This window comes from Thermobia domestica, chromosome 4, assembly GCF_964235325.1.
Source record: "Thermobia domestica chromosome 4, izTheDome1.hap1.1, whole genome shotgun sequence".
Lineage (NCBI taxonomy): Eukaryota > Metazoa > Arthropoda > Insecta > Zygentoma > Lepismatidae > Thermobia > Thermobia domestica.
The window spans coordinates 58,039,692-58,063,962 of record NC_137457.1 but is presented as its reverse complement, the minus strand read 5'-3'; the positions used below and the strand labels follow the sequence as shown (position 1 = coordinate 58,063,962).

The 24,271-nt window shown below is 36.3% G+C and overlaps 1 protein-coding gene across 1 annotated transcript; it reads left to right on the top strand.

Annotated features, from left to right (window-relative positions):
• Positions 1-303: 303 nt before the first annotated feature.
• On the top strand, positions 304-22,538 carry LOC145682776 (uncharacterized). The gene is made up of 5 exons (XM_081754153.1): positions 304-528; positions 10,227-10,448; positions 11,795-12,025; positions 18,560-18,799; positions 22,309-22,538. The coding sequence occupies exons 1-5, from the start codon at positions 348-350 to the stop codon at positions 22,536-22,538; spliced, it is 1,104 nt and encodes a 367-aa protein (XP_081610279.1). The 5' UTR covers positions 304-347.
• The last annotated feature ends 1,733 nt before the right edge of the window (positions 22,539-24,271 follow it).

Below are 24,271 nucleotides of genomic sequence, written 5' to 3'. Positions count from 1 at the left end.
CGACGTGGGACCCATATTTGTGCGACATCGGCCAATGTCGGCGTCGTGGATCTAAACTGGCCCACAATAACCCACCAAGTTTCCATATGGGTCCCACATGGGAACTTGGTGGGCTTGCCGAGGTTGATTTACTGATATGGGTCCCACGTGGGAACTTGGTGGGCTTGCCGATGTTGATTTACCGATATAGGTCCCAAGTGGGATATAAATAGGCTTGCCCACCAAAAAGAAAAAAGCATGGAAACATTTCCTTTTTACAATGAATAAATTTGAAACACATGAAATTAACATTTTATGGTTCTGTGGCAATTATTTGAAAAAGTAATTTTTCGATTCGGCCTCGATCTATGTCGAATCGATGTCGATCGGAGTACGCAGATTGTTTGTCAACTGTTCACAGTTTTAAAACCATAACACCGTATGGCGCCACAAGCGGTGCGAAGCGAGGGAAAAGCAGGAAATATACTTATGACTGTTGTTTGTTTTGGTTTTACCATCAATTCGACGAAATCGTATTTATTATTGAAGGTGAGTATTAAAATTATTTTTCTTCCATTAATAGAATGCATATTTTATCTTTGATTTGCATGAACGATGTCGACTATAGATAAAGAGATCCACATAAACTGTTCCAAATAAATTTTGGCTAGTTTATAGTCCGCGCTCGATGCAAGAAATCTGGTACTGGTTTTGTTGTTACAGGTGCAAACATGTGTAGATATCACTATACTTAGTCGTGAATAATTTTGATTTATGGTCTTCAAGCATAGGAGGAGGCTCAGGCCGAGACGGCCAAACATTGGAACAAGTTTATTTACTACTTTAAAAAAAATGCGTTAAAAAGTACTTTAAATTGACAGATTATGACAAATGGAGGTACTATCGAGCTATTGACTACCGAATTGGCACATTTTCGCATAGTTTCAGGTTAGGTTAAGATCAGCAAGATTTTACTTTGTATAAAACAGTGGTAGATGCACACGCATCACAACTGATTTGTGTTAAGTACAAGGGACACAGTGTTGATAAATATAACTTGTAACTCCATTTTAAGTAAGTTAATTTACTATTTTGCTCCTTGTACTTAATAAACTTTAGGTGAGCGCATACTTTCGCTGTTCTGCGCAACGTAAGATCTTGAATCCAGCTGTTGGTGTAGGGGAAGAGCATCCGCCTGTCACGCAGCACTTTGGCAGTTCGAGCGTGGGTTCGAATCCCGCGCAGGCCTGACTGAGGCTTTCCTCCGCCCCACAATGAGAATGCCGGGATAGTACGTTCTTTGAAAGGCCAGGGCCACATCCTGTCCAAATCCTAGTTTTACCTGAAGGATCGATCCCTTCTTTTTGTCCTTCCCATGAGTAAATAAATAATCAAAATAAGGTCTTGCCGGTTAGGTCATGTTAGGTTAGTTTCTGTCTGCCACTACGTTGGTTTGCCTGTAACCGCCATTTGAAAACTAGAATTGGCCATGAAAATACAGATTCACACGTAGGTTACTTAGCCTGTGATTGTCACTTAGAAACTAGAATTGCCCCCCCCCCCCAAAAAAAAGCTAGCTAGGTTGGTCAGATCTCTTTTGAAATAACTTACAGGCTGATGTGCCAGCCATGAAACAAGTTAAGGAAACAGTACAGTGAAATATTCTGATGTAGACCTATCTTTATTTCCATGCAACATTCGCTACCTTATTTTTTTCTTGGTATTATGTTTCTGTTCATAAAGATATGTTTTTATGTATCTACACACAAGTACAAATATCTATCGTACTGGGGTAACTGGAAGTTCTGAGCAGTGACGTGTAAAACTTAGAAAAGTCATTGAATTTGATCTTGGCAAATAAGTGAGAACGTTGCCCTGGGAAAACTTGTTTGAATAGTAATTGAGTGTGAGTGAATTAAGTTAACGTTTTGAACAAGTTGTTGAGCTTCCAAGGACGGGACCTGGAGTTTCACGCGGGATACACCCCTTTTGAAGGGGGATTATACCCCCTTCTGTGCCCTCTGTGGATGAGTGGATAAGCTCGTCGTCTTGGAATCAAGGAGTCTCAGGTTCAATTGCCGGTTGGGGACACAAGAGTTGAGGATCCCTCGATAAACTGTAAGTCCCATTCTTAGGACGTCATCATCATCCCGTTGAAGACAAGCACCATGAGTTCACCTTGTCCAGAGACCTTCGAGTCAAAGACCTGGCTTCGTGCAGAGCACCGATCAGAACCATCTTACCCTTCCCCCTGGTCCGATTTTCTTCCGCGACCAGATTGACCTTTCGTTTCAGCCAATAAAAATACATTAAAGTTGCATTAGAATTCGTCACTGTTCATTTTTAGAGCACCCCCGTTTTCATTTTCTGGGCATCGTCACTTCGCTCGGCAGGGTTGGCTGGTTTAAACCAAGGCTTAAACCAGCTTTTTTTTTTTTCAAAAAAACCAACTAGTTTAAACCAAAAAACGAAAAATGTTCGTAAAAGTGTAAGTGTTTGTAAAATCTTGATGAACACACATTTGTGGGTTATCACGTTTCACTCCCGTATATTATTCGTATTATATTCAGATATAAATTCCCCATTCATTATTCAAAATGATTATGCTACAAAAGCAACTTTTTTTGCATAAGTTTATAAATGTTTGTTTTGTGATTTTTTTTGTAGTTGGTATTATTGTTATGTAATTACAATCAAAGAAAAATTCTAAATATTGTTTCGTTTCAATGTTTACTATTGATAAATTACATCGAAATGCCGTACTTTGTGTGTGTGTGGGGGGGGGGATTACATACCCCACGAGAGGCATTTAGTGAAATGAGAAGTATCTTTGGTATCTATTTATGTATAAATGAGTCTGAGCCAAAGTGGACTCAAATAATTTGTATCTTTATCAGGGTTTGCCCAAGTGGGCTCAGCCCGAAAAAAGCCACCGGGTTTTTTCGGGTTGGACCCACCTGAAAAAACCCACCTGGGTTTTTGAGCTTTTTCTTAATATATTACTGATACAACCAAGATGATCACATTGAAAGTGATTTTTATCAGATTTTGAACTTTCCTTGGGCGAATTGAATGCTTTCCCGTTAAGGTATACAACATTCAACATAAGACCTTTATCAAGTTCTGAATGCACTGAATGAATAAAAAACCCTTACCTTGGCTTGAGATAATTAAGTAACAAATTAATGTATGGATTATGCTTATAGCCTATTTGAAGGAAGAAAAAAAAAAGCAATTTTATATTTTAGAAAATACTTTCCGTGAATCGTGTGCTCGCCAACTCGGCGACGCCGAGGAACGTTGTCCCTTATACGTTTGACGCGTTTAAAGCCATAGATGCCGGTACTACCAGTAAACATGTAGTGCATTAGTAAAACTATTATTATTATTTCTTACCTTTGATGGTAACACAAGTATTCTTCAATAAAATTTAGTTTTCCAACAACAACAGTTTAGTGCAGTTATTTGTAGGTACTCTTCAAATAAGCATTCTGTAGAATCAACACCAACAAAAGCGTAAAAAATCGTCAAATTTAAGAAACTCGATGCTCAGAGTTCCGAAAACTACGTACCCCTTACTATTTTAAGTGCTGAATTCGAACTTTCGTACTAGTGGAAGTTTCGATGTACAGTAAAGGGAGCTGCATTTTCGAGGGAGGAGGAAAAAAAAAAACGTCCCGAAAGAAGTTCACGGGAAATTCCTCCAATTGAACGCACAAAGCATCGGAACTGAATACCTCAACAATATAACTATTTATTTTATGGTGTAAGATATTTAATTTCCTTTAAGACATTCTGAAACATCCTAACTATATATAAAACTACATGAGCTGATGTAAATTATTGAGCACTTCCTGTAGGGCTACAATGATTAAATTTGGCATGATGGTAGCTTTCTGGGACTAACGGTCAGAAAAATTGCCAAAAGTGAATATTTATAATTTTTAAGGGTTCTAAAGATGGGATGAAAAGTTTCCCCATGTTATTTAAATGGGCCTTTTTTGGACCTATAATCTCATGTTTTGGGTACTTAGAATTGGAATAAAAACTTGAAATTCGGTATGCTTGTACGTTTTCTTAGCAGAACCTAAGTAAATCAGTAAAAATTTAAAAATCCAACTTTAGAGTGGTTTTATAGGGAACTGAAATATCCTTCCCAAGTTTTTTATATGGAACACATTTTACACCCCCAAATTATTGAGCACTTCCTGTAGGGCTACAATGGTTAAATTTGACATCATTGTAGCTTTTCGGGACAAACCCACAGGAAAATTGCCAAAAGTGAATATTTTTTAATTTTGAGGGGGTCTAAAGAGTGGATGAAGAATTTCCCAATGTTATTTAAATGGGCCTTTAAAAAAAAACATAATCTCATTTTTTAGGTACCGGTACTTAGAATTGGAATAAAATCTTTAAATTCGGTATGCTTGTACGTTTTTGTAAGCGTTACCTAAGTGAAAAATCAGAAATAAAAATTTCCAACCGTAGAGTGGTTTTATGGGGAACTGAAAAATCTTTCCCATGTTATTTATATGGGACGTCTTCTACACCCCAAAATGTTTAGGCCCTTCCGGCATGATTATAGCATTCCAGGACTAACCGACAGGAAAATAGCCAAAAGTGAATATTTTTAATATTTTTAGGGGTCTAACGGGTGATGAAGAAATTCCCTTGTTATTTAAATGGGAGTTTTCTTGGGATACAAAATCTTATCTTTTAAATAGTTGAAATAGGGAAAGAAATGCAGCTAGCCAAAAGCTAGTTTATTTTATAAAATATGGATTATATCTTTCTTAATGGTCCTAAATTAATTTTCTGGAAAGATCCTTCTTGCAACAAGTGCTCGTGACATTCCTGTAATTGAACGCACAAGGTATTGAAAGTTAACTTCAACAATAAAAATCATTTATTTTACGCTGTTAAATTAATATATTTGGTGTTCATATTTGGCAAACGTTACTGAGGCTTCTGGGATGATTCAATCTGCATTTGTTCGTTCGTCTGCTTGTACCACACATATTGCAGGGAATCACTTCTGATCTTTTAAGTGTAAATTTTTAGAGTACAAGCAAGATACACACTAAATTTCCTGTGTAGATTTTGGTGGCATACCAACGTAAAATTTCAAAATGGAGTCAATTTATTTTTTTCAAAATAGCGGGTATGCACGCTACAAAGCGCAATTTTCGGTCTTTTAAGTCGAAATTTTTAGAGTAGAAGCACGAGGTACTTTGAATTAGCTGTATATATTTTGGCGATGATCCAACGTAAAATTTCAAAATGGCGGCCATTTTTTTCAAAACAGCAGTGAATAGAAAATTGTTGCAAGTTGTGATAATGATAATCTTGAAATATAAATCATATTTTAACACTTTTACCCCAAAGACATTGAAATATTTTGATAAAACCCAATTAAACCTGAAAAAAAACAATAAAACCGGAAAAAACCCATATGGGCCATGGTGGGTTGGGCTTTTTCAGAAAATCCCTGGTTTTTTCAAACCCTGATCTTTATTTACTTTTCTTACTGATATGCAAATTAAGTCGTCGTATTTCTTTAATTTGGACCAATAAAAGTCGTTAACTAACTGGAACTAAATTAGATCTGTACTCCGTAGTACTTTGAAATTGTCCATATTTAATTCTGTATAATGGTTTCACTTGTGCAACTGTTTATCTTTTTGTCCTTCTGAAATGATTCTTGACAGTTATATTAAGAAGCATGTAAAGATCAGTACAACGTATTTTTATCAGGGTTCCTTCGTGAGTGAGTCGGCAGACGTATCGCATTTGTGGCCAATTAGTCCTAGTTCCGAGTTCAAATGGAGGACAATTTATCTCGGATGTAACTCGAGAAGCAGTTTTTATTCCGCTTTAAGCTTATGTGACCCCTTCTAGCATAACCCGGCTGTTGCATAATAACATCAAGGCGAAACAAACATATTTCTGTCCATATATGATATGAATATATAGAGCAAATTATTTAAATCAAAAAATCGTGGTTTAAACAAAAAAAACTTTTTTTTTTCAATAAAAAACATGGTTTTTGCCAACCCTGTCGCTCGGCCAATAAAGGTCTTAAAGGACAGTGAACATTAATGAGAACTGCACTTTGACGTTAACTACATGTCAACTGAACACCCGACCTTGGTCATAAATTGTAGGTTTTCTTTGTTCAAGTCTCCTGAGTAAGTACAGTAAATAGCATATGGCATTTTGTGTGCGTGATCAAGGATTCGAGTTCTATTTTTGGGGGGGGGGTCAGTTTGGACGCGGTTATGATTTCACTGCAGCAAGAGCTATATACCCGTCACTAGATGCTCAGTTAAACCACATTTTAACTTTTTTTTAGGCTTGCGTCGCATTTATTTCCCTATGTCATTAATTTATGTTCTAATGATAGTAATTAGTATAAAGAATTTCGTCTTTACGGTCGACTATGTCTTACGTAATGTTTTATCTTTCGTCTTTAGGATCCATTATGTCGGGTAACAGATCGTCGTTATCTAAAACTCTTAAAAGGAGGACAAAACGTCTGTTAAATGAACTTGTGATAGAGGAAAAAGTACGTAGGATAATTAATGCACCTGTTGTTACCCGTGTTCCAGTAGACGAAAATGTGTGTGTGCATTCAATCCATGAAACCAACGTTGATGATTGTTTAACTGAAAAACAGGACGGTAATGATGGTTTAATGTGTGTGTGCGGTGATTACGAGTATGTCGCTCAAGGGTTTCAACAGGGCACCGACGAATCTCAGTCTTTAGATGATGAGGATTGGGGTTCCAGTGAAAGTGACAAAGAGAATGAAACGCATGGTGCAGGTCGACAGTGTAACTCGAATGTAGAGGGTGAAACATTGTCTTTCGCAAATATTCTGAAGGACTGGGCATTAAAGTATAACATTAAGATAAATGCTTTGAGTGAACTGATGGGCATTTTGAAAAGAGAAAAGTTTCCTGATTTACCATTAGATGGCAGGACATTGTTAAAAACAGCAAGGAGAACGCAATTCGGTGATTATCATACTGAAGTACAAACCTCACAGATGTGCTACTTTGGCATTGTTAATGCCTTAAACAAATTTAATTTAAGAGAATTATGTAGAGGAACTTCTGTTGAACTTAAAGTTAATATTGATGGACTATCGATATCTAGAAGTTCAAATGCACAATTTTGGCCAATCTTAGGCCAGTTGGTGAGTGACAAAAATGTTTCGCCATTTATGATTGCCTGCTTTTATGGGCATGAAAAACCGAAGTCACTAGAACAATATTTGCGACCTTTTGTCGAAGAAGTATGCCTCTTGCAGAGGGAGGGATTTGTTCATTCTTCTGGCGAGAGATATAGTTTTCAAATACTTATGATCGTATGTGATGCATCTGCCAGAGCCTTTGTAAAGAATATTAAAAGTCATAATGCCTATTATGGTTGTGAGAGATGCACTCAGAAAGGTAAGATGGTGAACTCTCGAGTTGTTTACCTAGAGATGAATGCAGAGAAGAGGACAGATGTAACGTTTGCAGAGGGAATAGATGAAAATCATCACAAAGGTCCAAGTCCATTAATCGGTTTAAATATAGGCCTAGTAAGTCGCATGCCACTTGACTACATGCATCTCGTTTGTCTTGGTGTTATGCGGAAGTTAATTATGTTGTGGACAAGAACAGGGGCCAAGAGAGTGCGAATCGGAGGACACCAAATAGCTTTCATATCAGAGAAGCTTAAAGTTATGAAGGATCACATGCCAAGAGAGTTCAGTAGGAGGCCTCGTTCATTGAAAGATATTGATAGATTTAAAGCGTCAGAGTTCAGGCAAATAATTTTATATACCGGGGTTGTAATTTTTCAAGATGTGCTGCCTGAGCAGTTGTTTCATCATTTTCTGTTACTACATGTTGGAATTTCCATTTTGTGCAATGCACAACTGGTAAGCAAAGAAGAATATTTATCATACGCTAGGTCACTTCTAAAACTGTTTGTTGAAAGAATGGTAGCTCTTTATGGAGAAGATTGTGCAGTATATAATGTTCATTCATTAATTCATATCGTAGATGACGTACAGACATTTGGAACGTTAGACAATTTTAGCTGCTTTCCATTTGAGTCATTTTTGTACCAAGTGAAGAGAATGTTAAGAACACCAAACAAACCATTATCGCAGATCTACAGACGGTTATCTGAAATAGAACACGAGAAGCAGAAAAATGTAAAATTAGCTTTGAATAAACCGTATAGCGGAGGACCATGTTTAGGTGTTGTGGGTGAAGAATATAAAGCAGTGAGTTATAGTGGGTTCACCATTGATATCTCTGTTGATAAGGACAGTTTTGTTCAATTCACTACAGGAAAAATAGGCAAAGTTATTAATATTATTGAGACAAATAGTTCGAATGATCACCCATCCATTTGGTTGATATATTTGGATGTTCCGATAGAAGGTGACTATTATTCCTTCCCATGCAGTTCGCAGTTGGTATTTGTTTATAAGTGCGGCAAAATGTCGAATAAGATATCCCGTGCTTCCCTTACCTCAGTGACATCAAAATGTATTGTGTGTTTGGAAAAGAAATACGCTGCAGTGCTTTCTCATTCAGTGTTGTGATTTTTTTTAAAGAGCATATCTGTAGACAGAATCAACATGACCTCAGGAAGAAAAAAAGTTTTGCGTAGCAGCTTTCACTGACGAGGACGGAGCATTAGAAGTTATACCTAGTAAATGGCTTAAAAACGAAAATGAATGCCTTTGGCCTAAAACATCATCCGTTAGGCGTATTCAAAATTTGATCAGGGACTGTAAAGAGCCATCTGCGGATTGGACAGTTGTGAACATAAAAATCTATGGACAATCCAGTGAGTACTATTTGTATTTTCTTTTTATCTGTCTCGTTGTGTTTTTGAGTATTTATACCTCAATTTTGAGTCAAAATGTAATATTATTTCACTATTTTCTGCATTGAAATGCAAGATCTGTGATACGGAGCAGCCGTGATTCAATTGGTAGCGCGTTATCTTAGTATTTGGTAGGTCGTAGATTTCAGCCCGGTGGCTGGTCATCCTGATTAGACACCATGTCCGCATTCTGGAAAATCAGGGAAACAAGAGATAAACATAAATGCCAGGGAAATTGCAAGAGGTTGTTTCGGATTACGTTTGCTCCTGTTTTATTCATTTATAACGGTTACTAACGGTGAACTGGCCTGTTCGACGCTCCAGCGCTATAGGTCGAAATTTGTGAGGATATTTTCGTCAAAACAAGGAAAAGTTTAAAGGTTTAATTCCATTGTAATTTGTATACTTGTGACTACAGTTCGAGAAGCTTAGTTGGTAAATAAAACTCATATAAAGTAAGCTTGTTTAAATTCATAGCTTCCTGTCACCAGTTGTTTCGTGACAAACATGCTTTAAAAATGTCTTCCATTTTAATACATTGCTGCAATACAGTCTTATTGAAGAAAAAAGAAAAAACGGTGTCCTCTTTACATTACAAGTTGGTATGAGGTATGAGTTGATATATATTTGTATGACCTAAAATGAACTTTTTATGTTAGGACCTTATATACTAAATTAGCTTTTAAAATCCATGACGTTTCTTGTAGGATTCTTAAAGTGTTTTGAAATAACGTTAAATAAAGTAAATAGTATATGGAAGAAAATAAAGAAGTCAGGGAAAAGTAGCAGCTCCAGTCAGGGAAATAAGAAGAATTTTTTCTTTTTGTGTGTTTGTGTGTGTGTGTGTGTGTGTGTGTGTGTGTGTGTGTGTGTGTTTGTGTCTAACTATGCTAGAGATTTTTCCGGGATCTTATACTCAGTCAAATCAGGCAAATGCTGAATATAGTACTTTAAAGACAAGGTCTGTATAACTCTCTCCAAATCCAGCCTTGCACTATCTTATCGTGAGCAGAAAATGTCAAAGGTACGTTAAATAAAGTTAAAAAATAAATAAATAAAATAAAAATGCTAGTATTCTTAGGCCTTCTATTCTTAGTTCTGTTACAGGCTTTCTTACTCTCGAATTTCAGTCGTGAATAACTTTACATAAACAAGAGTATTTAGTTCGTAAACAGATTTGTTTTATTTGGGATATTCTAATATTTATTGTTTTACAGTTAGCAAAGAAATCACAACTGAGGGTATCCATAACCATGTTGCTTTCTTATCGTGTATGGTTTTCATGCCAAGAATAATTTCGCAGCTACTTTCCCTTATCAGTAACTGTAGAATATATGTATTATTTAACATTTCAGATTCATTTCAAAAAGCTACAGCAAAGGCTGACAAAGCTTTACTGACTTCAAACGTTAGTAGTGATTCTTCTGACGAAGAAATTTATTCAAGATGTCGCAGAAAGCCACAAAGATATTTGTCTGAAGAGGACAATGATGACTCATATCCAGAAACTAAGAGAAGACCATATGAAACTTTTAACGAATGTAGTGTTCCAAGTCCCCCAGCACCTATTCGGAAAGGTAATTATGCTAAATATATTTTATATTCATAATTTCGTTCAAGAACACTGCTTGTCTCCTCATATATATCTCTCTTGATAGTAATTTCAAAGCAAATTAAAAGTTTAGCTCGTAGCTGATTTGTTTCATAGGACTATGTATTGAATTGCGTTTAAAATATATATATTTTTTTTAAATGTGTGAAAGTTAAAATTATCAAGATTTCGTGGGCGATTCTTTATTGCCAGGGAGTTCACCTTCTTTCGCAGTGTTTGTTTCAGAAAAAAATGTTCCGGGGGTTACTCTTAGTATTCGGAGGGGCTGAAACCATATATTTCCCTCTGCTGGTTCTATTCCAGTACGTTTTAACCATTTCGTCCGGGGGGGGGGGCAAAAAAACAGGCCTGAAAGAAACAGTGTTCTTTCGTATTCTATGCCAGTGCAGACGTTACTTAAATGTGAAACTATATACTATTTTGGAGAAAGTTTATTGCTACTTCGTCTGAAAAACATTCAAAAGTAAGGCTGGCTGAAATAGTAGACAGATAGAAGTAACCTACAATGTTTTATGAACCTGTTGAAAACAATTTATTCGTTAGATGTGCAGAGTAGTTGTTGTAATGTGTACAACAAGCTTGGAGTGAGAAGCCCTAACAACTAAAAATAAGATGTCTAGTTTGTTTATTTTTATAAACAAGTTTTTCAATTTGGCGTCCAAAATTGGCTACTTGCTATGTTCAAGCAAGTCTTACGTAACAAATCATTCAGACTCAGATCTAGTCTCAAGTAATTTATTTCTATGAAAGGCTTGCTAGTTGTTTTTCTTCTTTTTTTTAACGAGGTTGTTAATACTTTCGCCTTTTATCGGATAAATGCTATCTTCTCATGATTGTTAACTACAGAAAAACCGGGCTCGTAATGCAAACTGTGTCGTTAAATTGGCTCTATTATGAGTATACATCAATAAATAAATAAATGAAAAAATAACGTACACATTAAATATTCATTTAATTATGATATGGAGTCTATTTAGGACAAGATCAAACAAGCAGATAAACAGCGTTAGTATCTTTTAACGTTGTGAGTTAATGTAATCAGTGTATGATTTCTGCGATTTCTGGAGAGGGGGATAAATTCATCAATAGCTCAAAAAAGTGGGGTTTATTTCCACCATATCCAAGGTTGAGAGGTATTTCGAGAAACAGAGAGGAGAAAGTTCCAGCCATCCCCCTACAGATAGAATACTGGATGTAATCATTGTAACATTTTAAACATGCTTTTAAAACCATAAGTTGTCACCTGCTTATTGTGTACCTAACAGTCTAGTAAAAACTGGATGTTTGTATAATTTCATCACTTGCTTTCAGAGTCGCTTGGAGTATCTATAGGAGGAATTGCGGAGGTAAACGTATCATCTATGGTGCACAATTCAAACGGAGGTTGCTCGTCTGCATCACATCGTAAAAGTCCAAATGGACCTTTACCATCCCACTCCCAAATCCAAACTCCATGCAGAATGTCAGCGTTGTCAGTTGCCACTACTTCATGTGCAGATACAGACAGTACCTTCACATCAGCTCGTTTAGGAATTGGCAGTAGTAAGTATCCAAAGATTAAACTGTATTGCTAAGCTTACTTACGTGTGTCGTCATTATTAAATAACCAAACAAAATGAAGACTATATTGCTTCTTTAGAGACATTTTGAACCCTGCTAGCTCGAGAGTGTGGCAGCACGTAGTCAATGCATCGATATTCTCCGACCACTTAGTGTGGCCGCCTTGACCTAGTAGTCTCCGAGATTATCACAAATTTTTGTTAATGAAAAACGAAATTATGGTAAAACTTATGCTTGGAAATTGAAATTGTTATGTTCCAAGCCGTGCGAAGGAAGGGGGGGGGTCCGAACCCTTCTCTTCCTCAAAAATAGATTTTTGTGTAACTAATATAAATTTCGTACTAATTACATCTTAAAACATATATATCATACTAAGATTTACTTTTTACAGTGAAACCTTTAGTGTTTAAGATCTCCGAAAGTATTTCTAGATCCGGCGTTCCTTTCGTAATGGAAGTACTTCTTGGCTTTAAAATTCAGAACATATAATCTGTAATTCTAGTTTTATCACATTTTGTTTTGCAGCGCATCCTGTTGGAATGGCTGCTTTGGAACTATTCTGTTCCATATTAGAGGAGGCTTGTGGGCAAGCGTATGTTAGGAGCGATTAAACTCCCAACCTTTTGAATGCTAAACCGACGGGTTGACGATATAAAGTTTGTACCATGAAACAGAAAAATTTATATTTTTGTACAAAACAGCGTCTTGTTAGTCATTTGTTTTTTCTTACTGCCTGTGCGCAGGTAGCAGACAAAATTGGCAGGTAGCAGACAAGTCGACACACCGATATGCCCTCTCGTGGCGCTTCTGGTTTCTTCGCTTGCTTACCAACACACACTTAAGTTTTTATTGTTGCTCTGGCTGAGATTCAAACGAACCCAAATTAGGCAAATTCCGTTCAGGTGTCATAATTGTCACACCACAGAGACGCGATCAACGTTCTTTGAATGTTAAGCATTCCTCGCACCCCATTTGAAACCGTTACTCTGCTAGTATCGATATTTAGACATTGTTCCATATACGGAGGTTCTGCAGAGAAACATTGGAGCATATCATTCTTATACTACATTAATTTGAAAGTTGAAATATCAAATGTAACTGCATTCTCTCGCAACAGGAGTTTTTGCAGTAACCTTTCTCAGCAGAAGACGGTAGAATGCCTAGATATTGACACGAGCAGGCTATTTTATTCCATTAGGACACTTGAAATGCTCTACAGACATATAAAATTGACCCGAATGTGGTGTAATGATTAGGAAAGCCCTCAAACAGCAATTAGTAATTTTCTTGCAATAGACTTAAAAAAAAATAAAAAATAAAAATAAAACTGCTTATGCATTAATTATGAAGCTTTATCAATATGTGATTTAAAATTCATCCCGTATGTTGCTGTGGGTATCGACTTCAGGGTCAATATGAGATACAGTGGCTCAATAAAGAAGTCGGACACATACATATTCACACATTCAAGAGGGAATAGACATTCGAAGAGTAGGCTTCAAAGAACAAAAAATATATTTTAAGTACTCTATATTATTTACTTATGGAAAATAGAAACATCAATGACAAAACTCAATTTCATGACTACAAAAACTACAAAAAATGATAATACAGCTAAAATCCATGTCAAAAAAGAACTCGGACAGTTAGCACCACTCTGTTTCTTTTTTGGGCTTAATAAGGGAATTTCCAAGAGTTTGTCTACTTGACAGTTTTAGATGTCCAAAAGAAGCGAGTTGAAGCCGCACTATTTTTACGTGGAAGAAACTGTGTGTTTAAAAGTTAAAATGGGAAGTCAGCGTGGGCAAACATCTTTAGCAGTAAGAGAGCTGTTTCAAAAAATATATAAAGAGCGAAAAATCAGTTCGTGATACTGTGAAAATAGTAGATAGGTCACTGTCCACAGTTCATGATATTATTAGACGCAGCGGCGTAGCGAGCATTACAAGATTGGGGGGGGGGTGAAACTTGAAATTGCCAAGTCTTGATTTAAAAAATGCCAAGTCTTGGTAAAAAAAAAAACACCAAGTGTTTCGAAAATCTTAGTCTCACTTTTACCAACCCTGCGGAAAACTTTACAGCAACCTTATTTTCATATTCGTCCCATTCCGTGCCCCATCTCAGATACGAATACGAACAGCCCCCGTTTTCGAATAAAATTTCACACCTCAACTCAGAATCATTATCATCTCCCACGATGCACAACTGTTAATTTGACAACTTATGGCTAGGTTAGGTAATCTGCGCCAGTCAATTCTCACCAGAAATGCGCAGTTTTTTTCTCTTCTGTCCTCCAGTCTCCTCCCACTTTGATTTCATAATTTTGCACTCTGATGAAAAGTATTAAATACTGGCAAGAAAAATACTAACCCCCTTTACCTCCCTTTTAGGCGCGCCTCCAACCGCAAGCCCGGGACACTGCCTCGCTTGCCCCCCATGAGCTACATAAGTAACATACAATGTTTACGTAATGCTTTGACTTATAAATACTATAAAGAAAGGAAGAATTGCAATTTTTGTTTTAGTTTCCGAAAGAAGCAACTACGTGATTAAAAATAAAGTAGGAAAGGCAACACATTTATATGAAAATGAAGTGAAACACACACCGATCTATGCTTTCACCCAGCAGACGTATTGTTTGGCCCCCCAAAATGAGACTTTTGGAATCATGCACTTAGGTTCATAGCGGAAGCGACAGAATGACTTGACTCATCTATTGTAGCTTTCGTCCATCGAACAACATTTCCAGAAACCTACTGTGCCCCCCTGTGCCGTGCTATAGAAAATCAGCACCCGGGGCGAGAGTATACGACGGCTGCCTCGTACATACGAGTTAGGGCGACAGATCATTCGCGAAGCGCCACCATGGTTGGCGCGAAGCGTAAGAAAATTTTCAAAAGTAAACCCTGGTTTTCCTAGATTTTGAACACCTTTTATTACTTTTTCCTTCCATTTTATATATGTGCACATATATTTTCCTAACATGAGTAACATTATAGGACCACTTCCTAAAGCAGAAAGAGGGTTTAAGTACATACTAGTAATATTCCAAATATTTTTTTCTTTCTCTCTTTTTTAATTTTTCTCCCCAATTTTGCGCCCCCTTTCTTCGGCGCCCAGGGCTATCGACCCCCGTTATGAAAGGCACTGATGATACCATTCCCAAAACACACTTTTGTTCAGTTCTCCCTACTCGAAAAGCCCTGTAAATAGAAAGTCTCACTGCAAAACAGAACTGAAATAAGCTATTCTTTTCCTCTATATTAATATGATCTCTTTTTGTTTCAAAGCGAAAGGTTTATTCACACACAAAATATACACGGTTACACAATACAAAGTATATTCACTCTGGTATCAAAATCTTCCCTTTGACATTTTACTGTTAGAAAAAGAAACAACTTAAATTTGTCAAATTTACATACTAGACATAGTAAAAAGTTTATACTAATAAACCTACCATGTTTTCTTTATGGGAATACGGGACACTTTAGATCCCCTTCCCCCCAAACTTTCCAACACAATCCAATAAACTGTACCTCTGGTTATGAATAACAGTATAATAGGCCGCGGTGGCCCAGTGGTATTGCGTTCACTTCTGGTGCATGGGGTCCTTGGTTCGATCCCAGCTCATTTCAAGTGAGCTTTGTAGTGAAAAAACACTGTGTGCGTGGATTTCTCATGGTTCTCCCGTTTCCTCCCACTTTCTTCATTCCACCATTTCATTCATTTCTCATCATCATCGTCTCCTTTAGCCTAGCTGACATTTATTTTTTTTTCAACAATATAGGCGGAAGTTCCCTGAGCTGCAGCTACTTTTCCCTCGTCGTTCCCTGCAATTAACTTTACGGACTGAAGATGTTTACAATCCAACTACAAAAAAAAAAAAAAAAAAGCCTTAAAAACTTAAGATAATGTGTTATAAAAATGTTTTACAGAAAGACAATATGCAAACGGTTTAAATCAGTGACACAATCTACATTCAATATTCTTCGCGGGTTTAGCAATATTTAATTACATGGTAGTATTTGCCAAAATTACGTTTGTCAGTTTAATCTGATGAAAAGTTTATTTTTCTCCTTGTGTCGTGTATAATTGTCAGGACCAAATGCACATATTTCTGAGCCCTGGACCAAGCACAATTCTGTGCCCATAACCTCTCAAAAATATTATAATTCTTGTTACTTTATTTAATGTCTCTCTGAAGAAAAAGTCACTCATCTTTCCTGTGCTTGTACATGTAGAAACATTCAAAGCCATCTTACTTCTTTTTTTTTTTATGTTGGAGAGTGTCCGAGTTTCCACCAGGTACAGTCACTCACATAAGTACCTGGACCCCTGACTGTTATAATTCCATTACTTGGGGTCCAGGTACTTATGTGGGTGACTCTACAATGGAAAAGTAGTGTTGCAAATTTCGCTTGCTATCAAGTCGGACAGGGTATTGTGATAACTTGCTCAAAACTGTTACATGCTACACCTTATTCTTCATTCACATTATCCCAGCCACTTCATTACTTTTCGAATAAGCTTATATTGATAGCAGAAATGAAATGGAATTAAAATATGGGACATTTGCCTGTCCCGACTAAATTTATTGGGACGCGGGATTCTCGGGCCCAAAATCGGAACTGTCCCGTTTTTTACGGGACGTATGGCAGGCTTAATACTAACCAGTCACTGCCTTGTTCTTGGTTTATTAACATCAATTCTACCAGTCACTACCTGTTGCCTTGTATACGCTCTTTTATCAAATGCTTTTGCGTCCAGTGCTCTACTTGCCACCGAAACGCCTCTTTTGTGTGTCTTTGCATGCCAACTCTATTCTGCTTTCGTCAGTGGTACAGTTCCCGATTTTCATTAAAGATTCTTCAAAATGTTTACGAATATCAAATGAACAAAAGTGAAGTGTAATCACTTGCAACAAGTAAAGAATCTTTAAACGAATATATCAATTTATTACAAGATTGGAAACTACACAAAACTTATGCCAAGTCTATAGGAGAATTGATAATAATTTGCAGTAACTGGGTACCTAAGAAAATGTTAAACCGAATAAGTCAATTAAAACAAAATGGCATTCTTTAAATTGCCAACTATGTATTTTAATTTGCCAACTTGTCAAGAGATTGAAAACTTTGGGGGGGGGTAGGCTCCCCCCTTTACCCCCCCTTGACGACGCCCCTGATTAGACGTTTTAAATCAACTAAATCAGTGGAAAATACACCAAACAGTGGTAGATCTAGAGTGTTTTCAAAGTCATACGAGAGATGGATTGTACTATAGGTTAATAGAAACTCCAAAACAAGTGTCCTAAACTGGCCAAAGAAGTATCAGAACATTAAGATAAAAGTTTGCATCCCGAAACAATAAGATTCGTTTTAAGGGAAGCAAGTTACATGGAAGAGTAGCCCGTAAAATACAGTTCGTAAGCAAGTGCAATAGCCAAAAGAGACTTAGTTTTGCAAAAGTTATAAAAATAAAGATTTTTCGTTTAGGAACACTGTGTTATTCGCGGACGAAAGTAAATTTAATTTGTTCCGCTCAGATGGTTAATGTTACCTCTGACGAAAACTTAATGGAGAACTCAGAGCGAATAATCTACGACCCACTGTGAAACATAGAGATGGCTCGGTAGTGGTTTGGGGCTGTATGTCCTCTGCTGGTCCAGGTAAACTTTGTGTAATCGATGGTATTATGGACCAAATAAAGTATTTAAATATTCTGAAGCAAAATTTGGTACAAAGTGCTGAAATATTGGGAATAATAGAAAACTTCCATTACTACCAGGATAACGATCACAAGCACAAAGCACTCAATGTGCGTTTGTGGTTCCCGTATAATTGTCCGTATGTGCTGGAAACACCTCCACAATCTCCTGATATTAATGTTATTGAGCACTTATGGGCTTATTTGGAAAACCAGTTAAAATATCATACTATTAGAACAAAGGAAGACTTGGAATCAGAACTTCAGACTGAATGAGCAAAAGGTGATCCTTCCTTCTGCAAAAAACTTGTAAAATTCATGCCAGGAAGATTGAAAGCGATCGTGAAAAATAAAGGATTGACTACAAAATATTGAAAATATCTAAACTTCGAAAATATCGAAAAAAAACATTCTAAACTTTTGCTACAAATTAAGTGTCCGAGTTCTTTTTTGACATGGATTTACGCCATGTTTTCACTTTTTGTAATTTTTATAGTCATGAAACTGAGTTTTGTCATTGATGTTTCTATTTTTCATAAGTAGATAATGTAGAGTAATTAAAATATATTTTTTGTTCTCTGTAGAATACTCTTGGAATGTTTATTCCTCATGGAATGTGTAAATATGTATATGTCCGACTTCTCTATTGAGCCACTGTATGTGCCGGTCAGAACCTAGATGACTTTTGTTAATGGTAGTTGCGGCACACACGATCTTAAGGTAGAATAAAAAATATTTCAAACAATGTGTACCATTGCCTCCTTGGTCTTGTATTAATTTAGTATTTTTTTCTTTCTTTTGATATTTCAGCCGTTGAAAAAATATTCCAGTTACTGCAGAGAATCCAGCTAGATATGAAACATCTCAAATGTAAAGTTGATAAAATGGAAGCCAAAATATATGAGCTGCACCAAGTTCCCTGTAGTGGTAAAGAAGCTTTGCAATCTATAGAAAATGCAAACCTGCTAGCTGACAAGCTCCCTTTACGCAGTTTGTCTGTGGTTCATAATTTAGAAGAAGATTTAAGACAGAGAGATGGCTTCAAAATTGGTGAGTGGTATTCTTAAGTTCGTATTGACACGAAGTATTTGTAAATATCCTTCAGGTATTGTTTAAAAAGAAAACTTTTATTCTTTAAAAATAGATCTCGTGTGGCCAGATGCTTTTTCGGATGTACAGGTTGTTAAATTAATGCGTACCAAACAATGTAGGGGTGGGTACCTGACATGGAAACAAGAAAATGCTTTGTGACATGTGCATACCGATCAATAGGTTGGGAGATGCAGGCCGTCGAAAGCGTGGGAAAATAAATTTCAGAAGCCTAAAATTCAAACACTGTCCAACCAACGTAGAGAGTGCAGCTTCATATCTCATAAAGGAAGTCGTTGGTGTTCTATTGCAAAAATGCATGTTTCAAAATTCAGCAATGCATACAAAATTAATTTTACAAGGTGATGGTAAGCCAACAATGACTTACACTTCGGCTTTTCGGTGCCTTTGAAGAGTCCTTTCGCACGCAATGCACATTCTTTTAACATACATTTTTATATAGAACAGGTATGACTTCTTTTATGAGATATGTCATGAGCCTATAATATATTGCTGCGTACATGTACACTCATGTCCAAAATAATTGTCGCATATCTATAACTGTCTTCTTGTAAGAATATAATTTGATAATGATTTTGCAGGGTACTTTTAATACTATGTGTATAATCGGAAAACGTATATTTGAGGTAAATTTCACAGGAAACAAATTACAAATACGAAAATTAGAATGAGTAAAACAAAATGTTGCTAAATGGACAAGAAAGTTTTATTTTCGTTTTATTGTTCTTATTTAATGCTCTTTTGACATGAAGTTTGCCACATACATGTCTTTGCCGATTATACACATACTAGCATTATAAGAAATACCGGGCGAATGCGTTATCAAATTATATTCCTACAACAACATTTATAGACATGCGACAATAATTTTGGACATGAGTGTACATCAGCCAAACTGGATTGGAGATGACGTATTTTTTATTTTTATGTATTTTATTTATTTTTAATCTAAAGCTGATTATGACGTATTCTTAATAATGCAGTTTCAAATAAAATAAAATCGAATCAACTATTTCTCTAGCGTTAGCAGTTTGGACTGTGAATTCTTAGGACTTATAACTTAGGTGTCCATATTGGATCTTAAATACTACTACTACTAATAATAATAATAATGCAATCCAATACTAGTTCGAAAATCTTGCTTTCACTGTATAGCACCTTCGTGTTTCAACAACAAAATCATAAGGTAGGATGGTTTACGGTTTCCTCGTGTCGTAGACATGTCTACATTTATGCCTTGTTTGGCAATACCGGTACCATCTTCTACAACCTTTCCAACCATCCGCGGGTTCTCATAAAAATTAAGTGTTTAAGGGCAACTTCCACAGGTGCATGGATTCTCCAAGCCTTCGCTTTGCAAATAATTGAGAAGTCCCTTCACTTTTCGGGAATTCGGGAAGTCCTGGATACTTTCTTTGAAGTTCTCTAGCACCCATCTCCACCTTGGTAAGCGGAATCAGTGACTATGATGATGTCACGGTTTTGCAGGAAGCGAACTTGTAAGACAAACGGGCAATACGATCTCAGCAATTCTCGATCTCAGCATGTCGACGTACGACATGGTTATACAATGATTTAAATCAGCCTGTTCCTGTGCATTTGATTACGATTAGGGATCGAACGACACTGACAGAAGAATTATTTTTTAAAAAATCTACAGTATAAAACTTAACGTACTACTCGTATAAGCAACATAACGTAGGCAAAATGTCTTTCTGTTTAATAATGAGCTAATACAGTGTTTTTTTTTTCCTATGGTATTATGTTCGGACAAAATACTCTTTCTCTTCGAAATTAACAACTTGCAGCAAGGCAAACAGACAAAGATTAAATAAACTTTTGCTGAAAATGGATACTAAACTAAATGCATGTCGAAAACAAATAAATGGAGACATTTGCGTTCAATTATCACATCCAACAATGCGCGGTACATTAACGATCCTGCCTATTATTGCTTGAAATTCAAGAAAATAACAAAGTTTTATTTCAGGCTGTCCGTTAGTTGGAAGTTCTACATAGACGCTAGGGAATAGTTTTCAGTATCCGCGTCCGTTATTGAGAATGTCAGCTATTCAGAAGTAATTTTCACATTGCACCCAATGTATTTCTGCCAGGAAATTGAAAACTGTCCGTTATTTTGAGATGTCCGTTAGAAGTTTTACTGTAAATATAATTTCTATGCGTCGTACAAAAGTCTAATGAAGTCGAAACAACACATTTATCCTTCGATTTTTGTCGTGCGACGAATATGGAATGGTTTAAACAGGTAGTAAAGTGACCTCACTTCAAGATATGTGCACTAGATTCACGCCACGATGTAGTTCGGGGCCCCTAATAATTTTAGGTCCTAGCATTCTGCCGTTTACGGATGAGACTGAGGAAAAGCCCCATTCGCGATGGTGTCGCTGATTCGCCTGTGTAGGATATGAGTTCCTAAAGAATTTTGTTATATATATATATACTAGAGTCTAATTTCATCTTTCGGATGTATGGCGTTTTTTAGTATATATTTTTAGGAATCTTGGAGGGGGATTACTACCAGTGAAATCCTTTGTTTAGGTGCCATTCTCGCATTATCCTAGTAAAAGTAAAGCTTGCGGTAATATCTCCCAAACAATACCAGAGTTACGAGGACAAGTTCCTCTTCGGATCGAATCGAATTCCTTAACAATATGTAGTAAGGGAACTGGAAGTGTTATTGTTCGTTGTGATCATTTTACTACAGGAATATGAAAAAAATTTTGAATCACCATCAGAGTAAAAGGTCATTCTAGAGGACAAAACATAATTCAATAATACGTTAGATACTCTCCTTTCATATGGATCCGTATCTGCTATGCTATACGCGTTCCTTGTCATATTCATTCATCAGTTTCTATTACTGCAGTTCGTGTTTGGAGATTTTTTTTCTGTCATATATCGAGGGTTCAGAGACCAATATGTGTTAATCTAGAAAAATGAAACTAAGAAAATTAGAGTTTTTTGGCATTTGTAGACATTTTAGGGCATTGGTAACGCTGTTATTCGCAGGTAAATAAAATCATTGCTTTCCTTGTTTTTGCCTCTGAAAGAAGTTGTAATTTTCTGTTAATCGCACCGTGCAAGTAAATTTTTAATTTTTGACTTGAAACGAGTGGATATTCTGAGCCATCCACATATCGTTTTCCACTCCCTACTTCCTCTGTTTGACACCGAACGACAATGTCCTGTTAGATTAGCCTTTCGGGCACGTAATAATGCGCTCATGCGTACAATGGATGTTTTTTGTGCAATGTATAAAAGGTTTCTTTGTATTTTAGGAGAAAGTTATATTTTCGTTCGAATTTTATTTATGTAACTACAAAATTAATCTGTTATTTCTCAATGATGACATTTGCTATTTAAATGTGTAGTCCCTTCTGGTGATACAGTATTATTGCATTGAGTTTTTACAATTTTTTCTTCTTCAGGAGCAGTACAACTCCGATTTCCTGATATACAAACTAGCGACATTGTCCGACGGATTGGGAAAGTCTTAAGTGGTTCGCGAGATTGGGATGGCTACAGATGTAATCGGAGAAGAGAACAGGCTCAAGACTTAGGGGAAGATGCACAGTCGTTCCGCGGGGAACCCGCAAGAGTCCAAGGACCACTTGAATTCACTTTGCAGAGTCACCCCGAAGGGAAAGCCGTGGGGTGATCGGTCCCGCGGCTAGTTGTGATCAACCCTCAGCAGCGTGTCTGATATAAACAAACTTATATGAACGAAATGTCTTATTGTAAATAAAATAGTAGACAATAATATGTTAAAGTACAAGAGAATTATAAACTTCATGAAAGTAACCGTTATTAATAGTTTTTTTTTTAATTTATCACAGTAACTTTCAGTTCGCTAATTTGCAGAAATATTTCCTAGTGATACATTTTTATAAGTTTTATGTTGTATTTTACTGCAAAGAACCTATCCAAATTAAAACTTTATAGTGGCATCCATATTTTACTGAATATAATGAGCTTTCCGAACTTCCGTGCTGTCTGTGTAAGTGTAAGGGATGAGTCCACACTACAGACCAGTGTGCGAATTAACGGATATTTTACAGTGGGATTTAGAAAAAAAAAACTTTTGAGAAGTTAAAATTTATGGGAAACTAATAATTTACAGAAGAAAAGAACTTCCTAAATTTTCTCTAAATTATTTCAGGTTAAGTAGAAAGATAAATATTATCTGCATAGTTTCTTTGATTATATATTAGTTTCCCTAGTCGGGATGTGTAGCGGAAAAATTCGATGTTTGAAATAAATTTATTTACAGTGGCTTTCGTTGACGTAGAGTGTATATGATTTTTACGTGTTTAATTTTATTATACATATGATATATTGACATAAGGGTCAGGAAAATGGCCACTTATCAGTGAACCCTTTTTTGAATAAACTAAATAGTTTCCACACGTTGCGGAACAAGAGCTGGTTCCTTCTTCAGTGGAAGGAAACAATGATGTATATGAAGAGTACGCGTTAAGAACAGTGAAGGTCACATTTTGAATATGCTCAAAAAATATTTTCTCCACACCAAAAGATGCAAAATAGTTGGTGAAAATAGGGCGTAGTCCACTCGCGAATGTACACGTGAGCGAATTACGACGTGTTTTCACCATCTTAATTATACATTTTGGTGCTGAGAAAGAATTTTCTGAGCATTTTAAAACGTGCCCTTCATAGTCCTTTATGCGAACTCTTCATATGGAATGAAATAAAATGGTGAAGACAGTGTCAACGTTTGGTAACTATTAATTTGATGCAAGAGAAGATTCACTCATTTTTTATGTTGTTTCTATATTAATGATAATAAGTTACGTGTTTAAAAGTATTTATTTCCATTCGTTATGTTGGAAACAGCAAAACAATTGTACAATATATACCTCTATGCAATGAGTGAAGTTCACGAAAAAAAAAAAGTTAGGGAATATGTTTTGTGTAAATTTTATTTTAATTATTTAAAAAAAATAAAAATGTGAATACTTCAATCTGAAAATGTTTTTATTATATACTGTTTTGTTTAGTCTAAATACTGCATCTCTGAAACACGCTAAATGTCCGACCGCCCTCTTGGATCCGCCATAGATAGAAGTGCGGCAAAACTACTTGCACCAGTGACATTTTGAAAAAATGTCTGATGTATCCGATGTCATTTTCTTCTATTTTCATTAGAAAAACATAACTTGAATCCAAAATGGTAGACAAGCATGTAGCGTGCGCCAGAGATGCAGTACATGGCCCTATTCAAATCTGATATGTTGACATATCCATCTGGTGTTAAATCTGTAAAAATTATATGGTCACATCTGGTTTACCGATGTGGGTGGGATCTCCCACCCAGATCTTCCCCATACCCACATTGTCATTTTAGCTTCCATGGTTAACCGATGTAGCTCT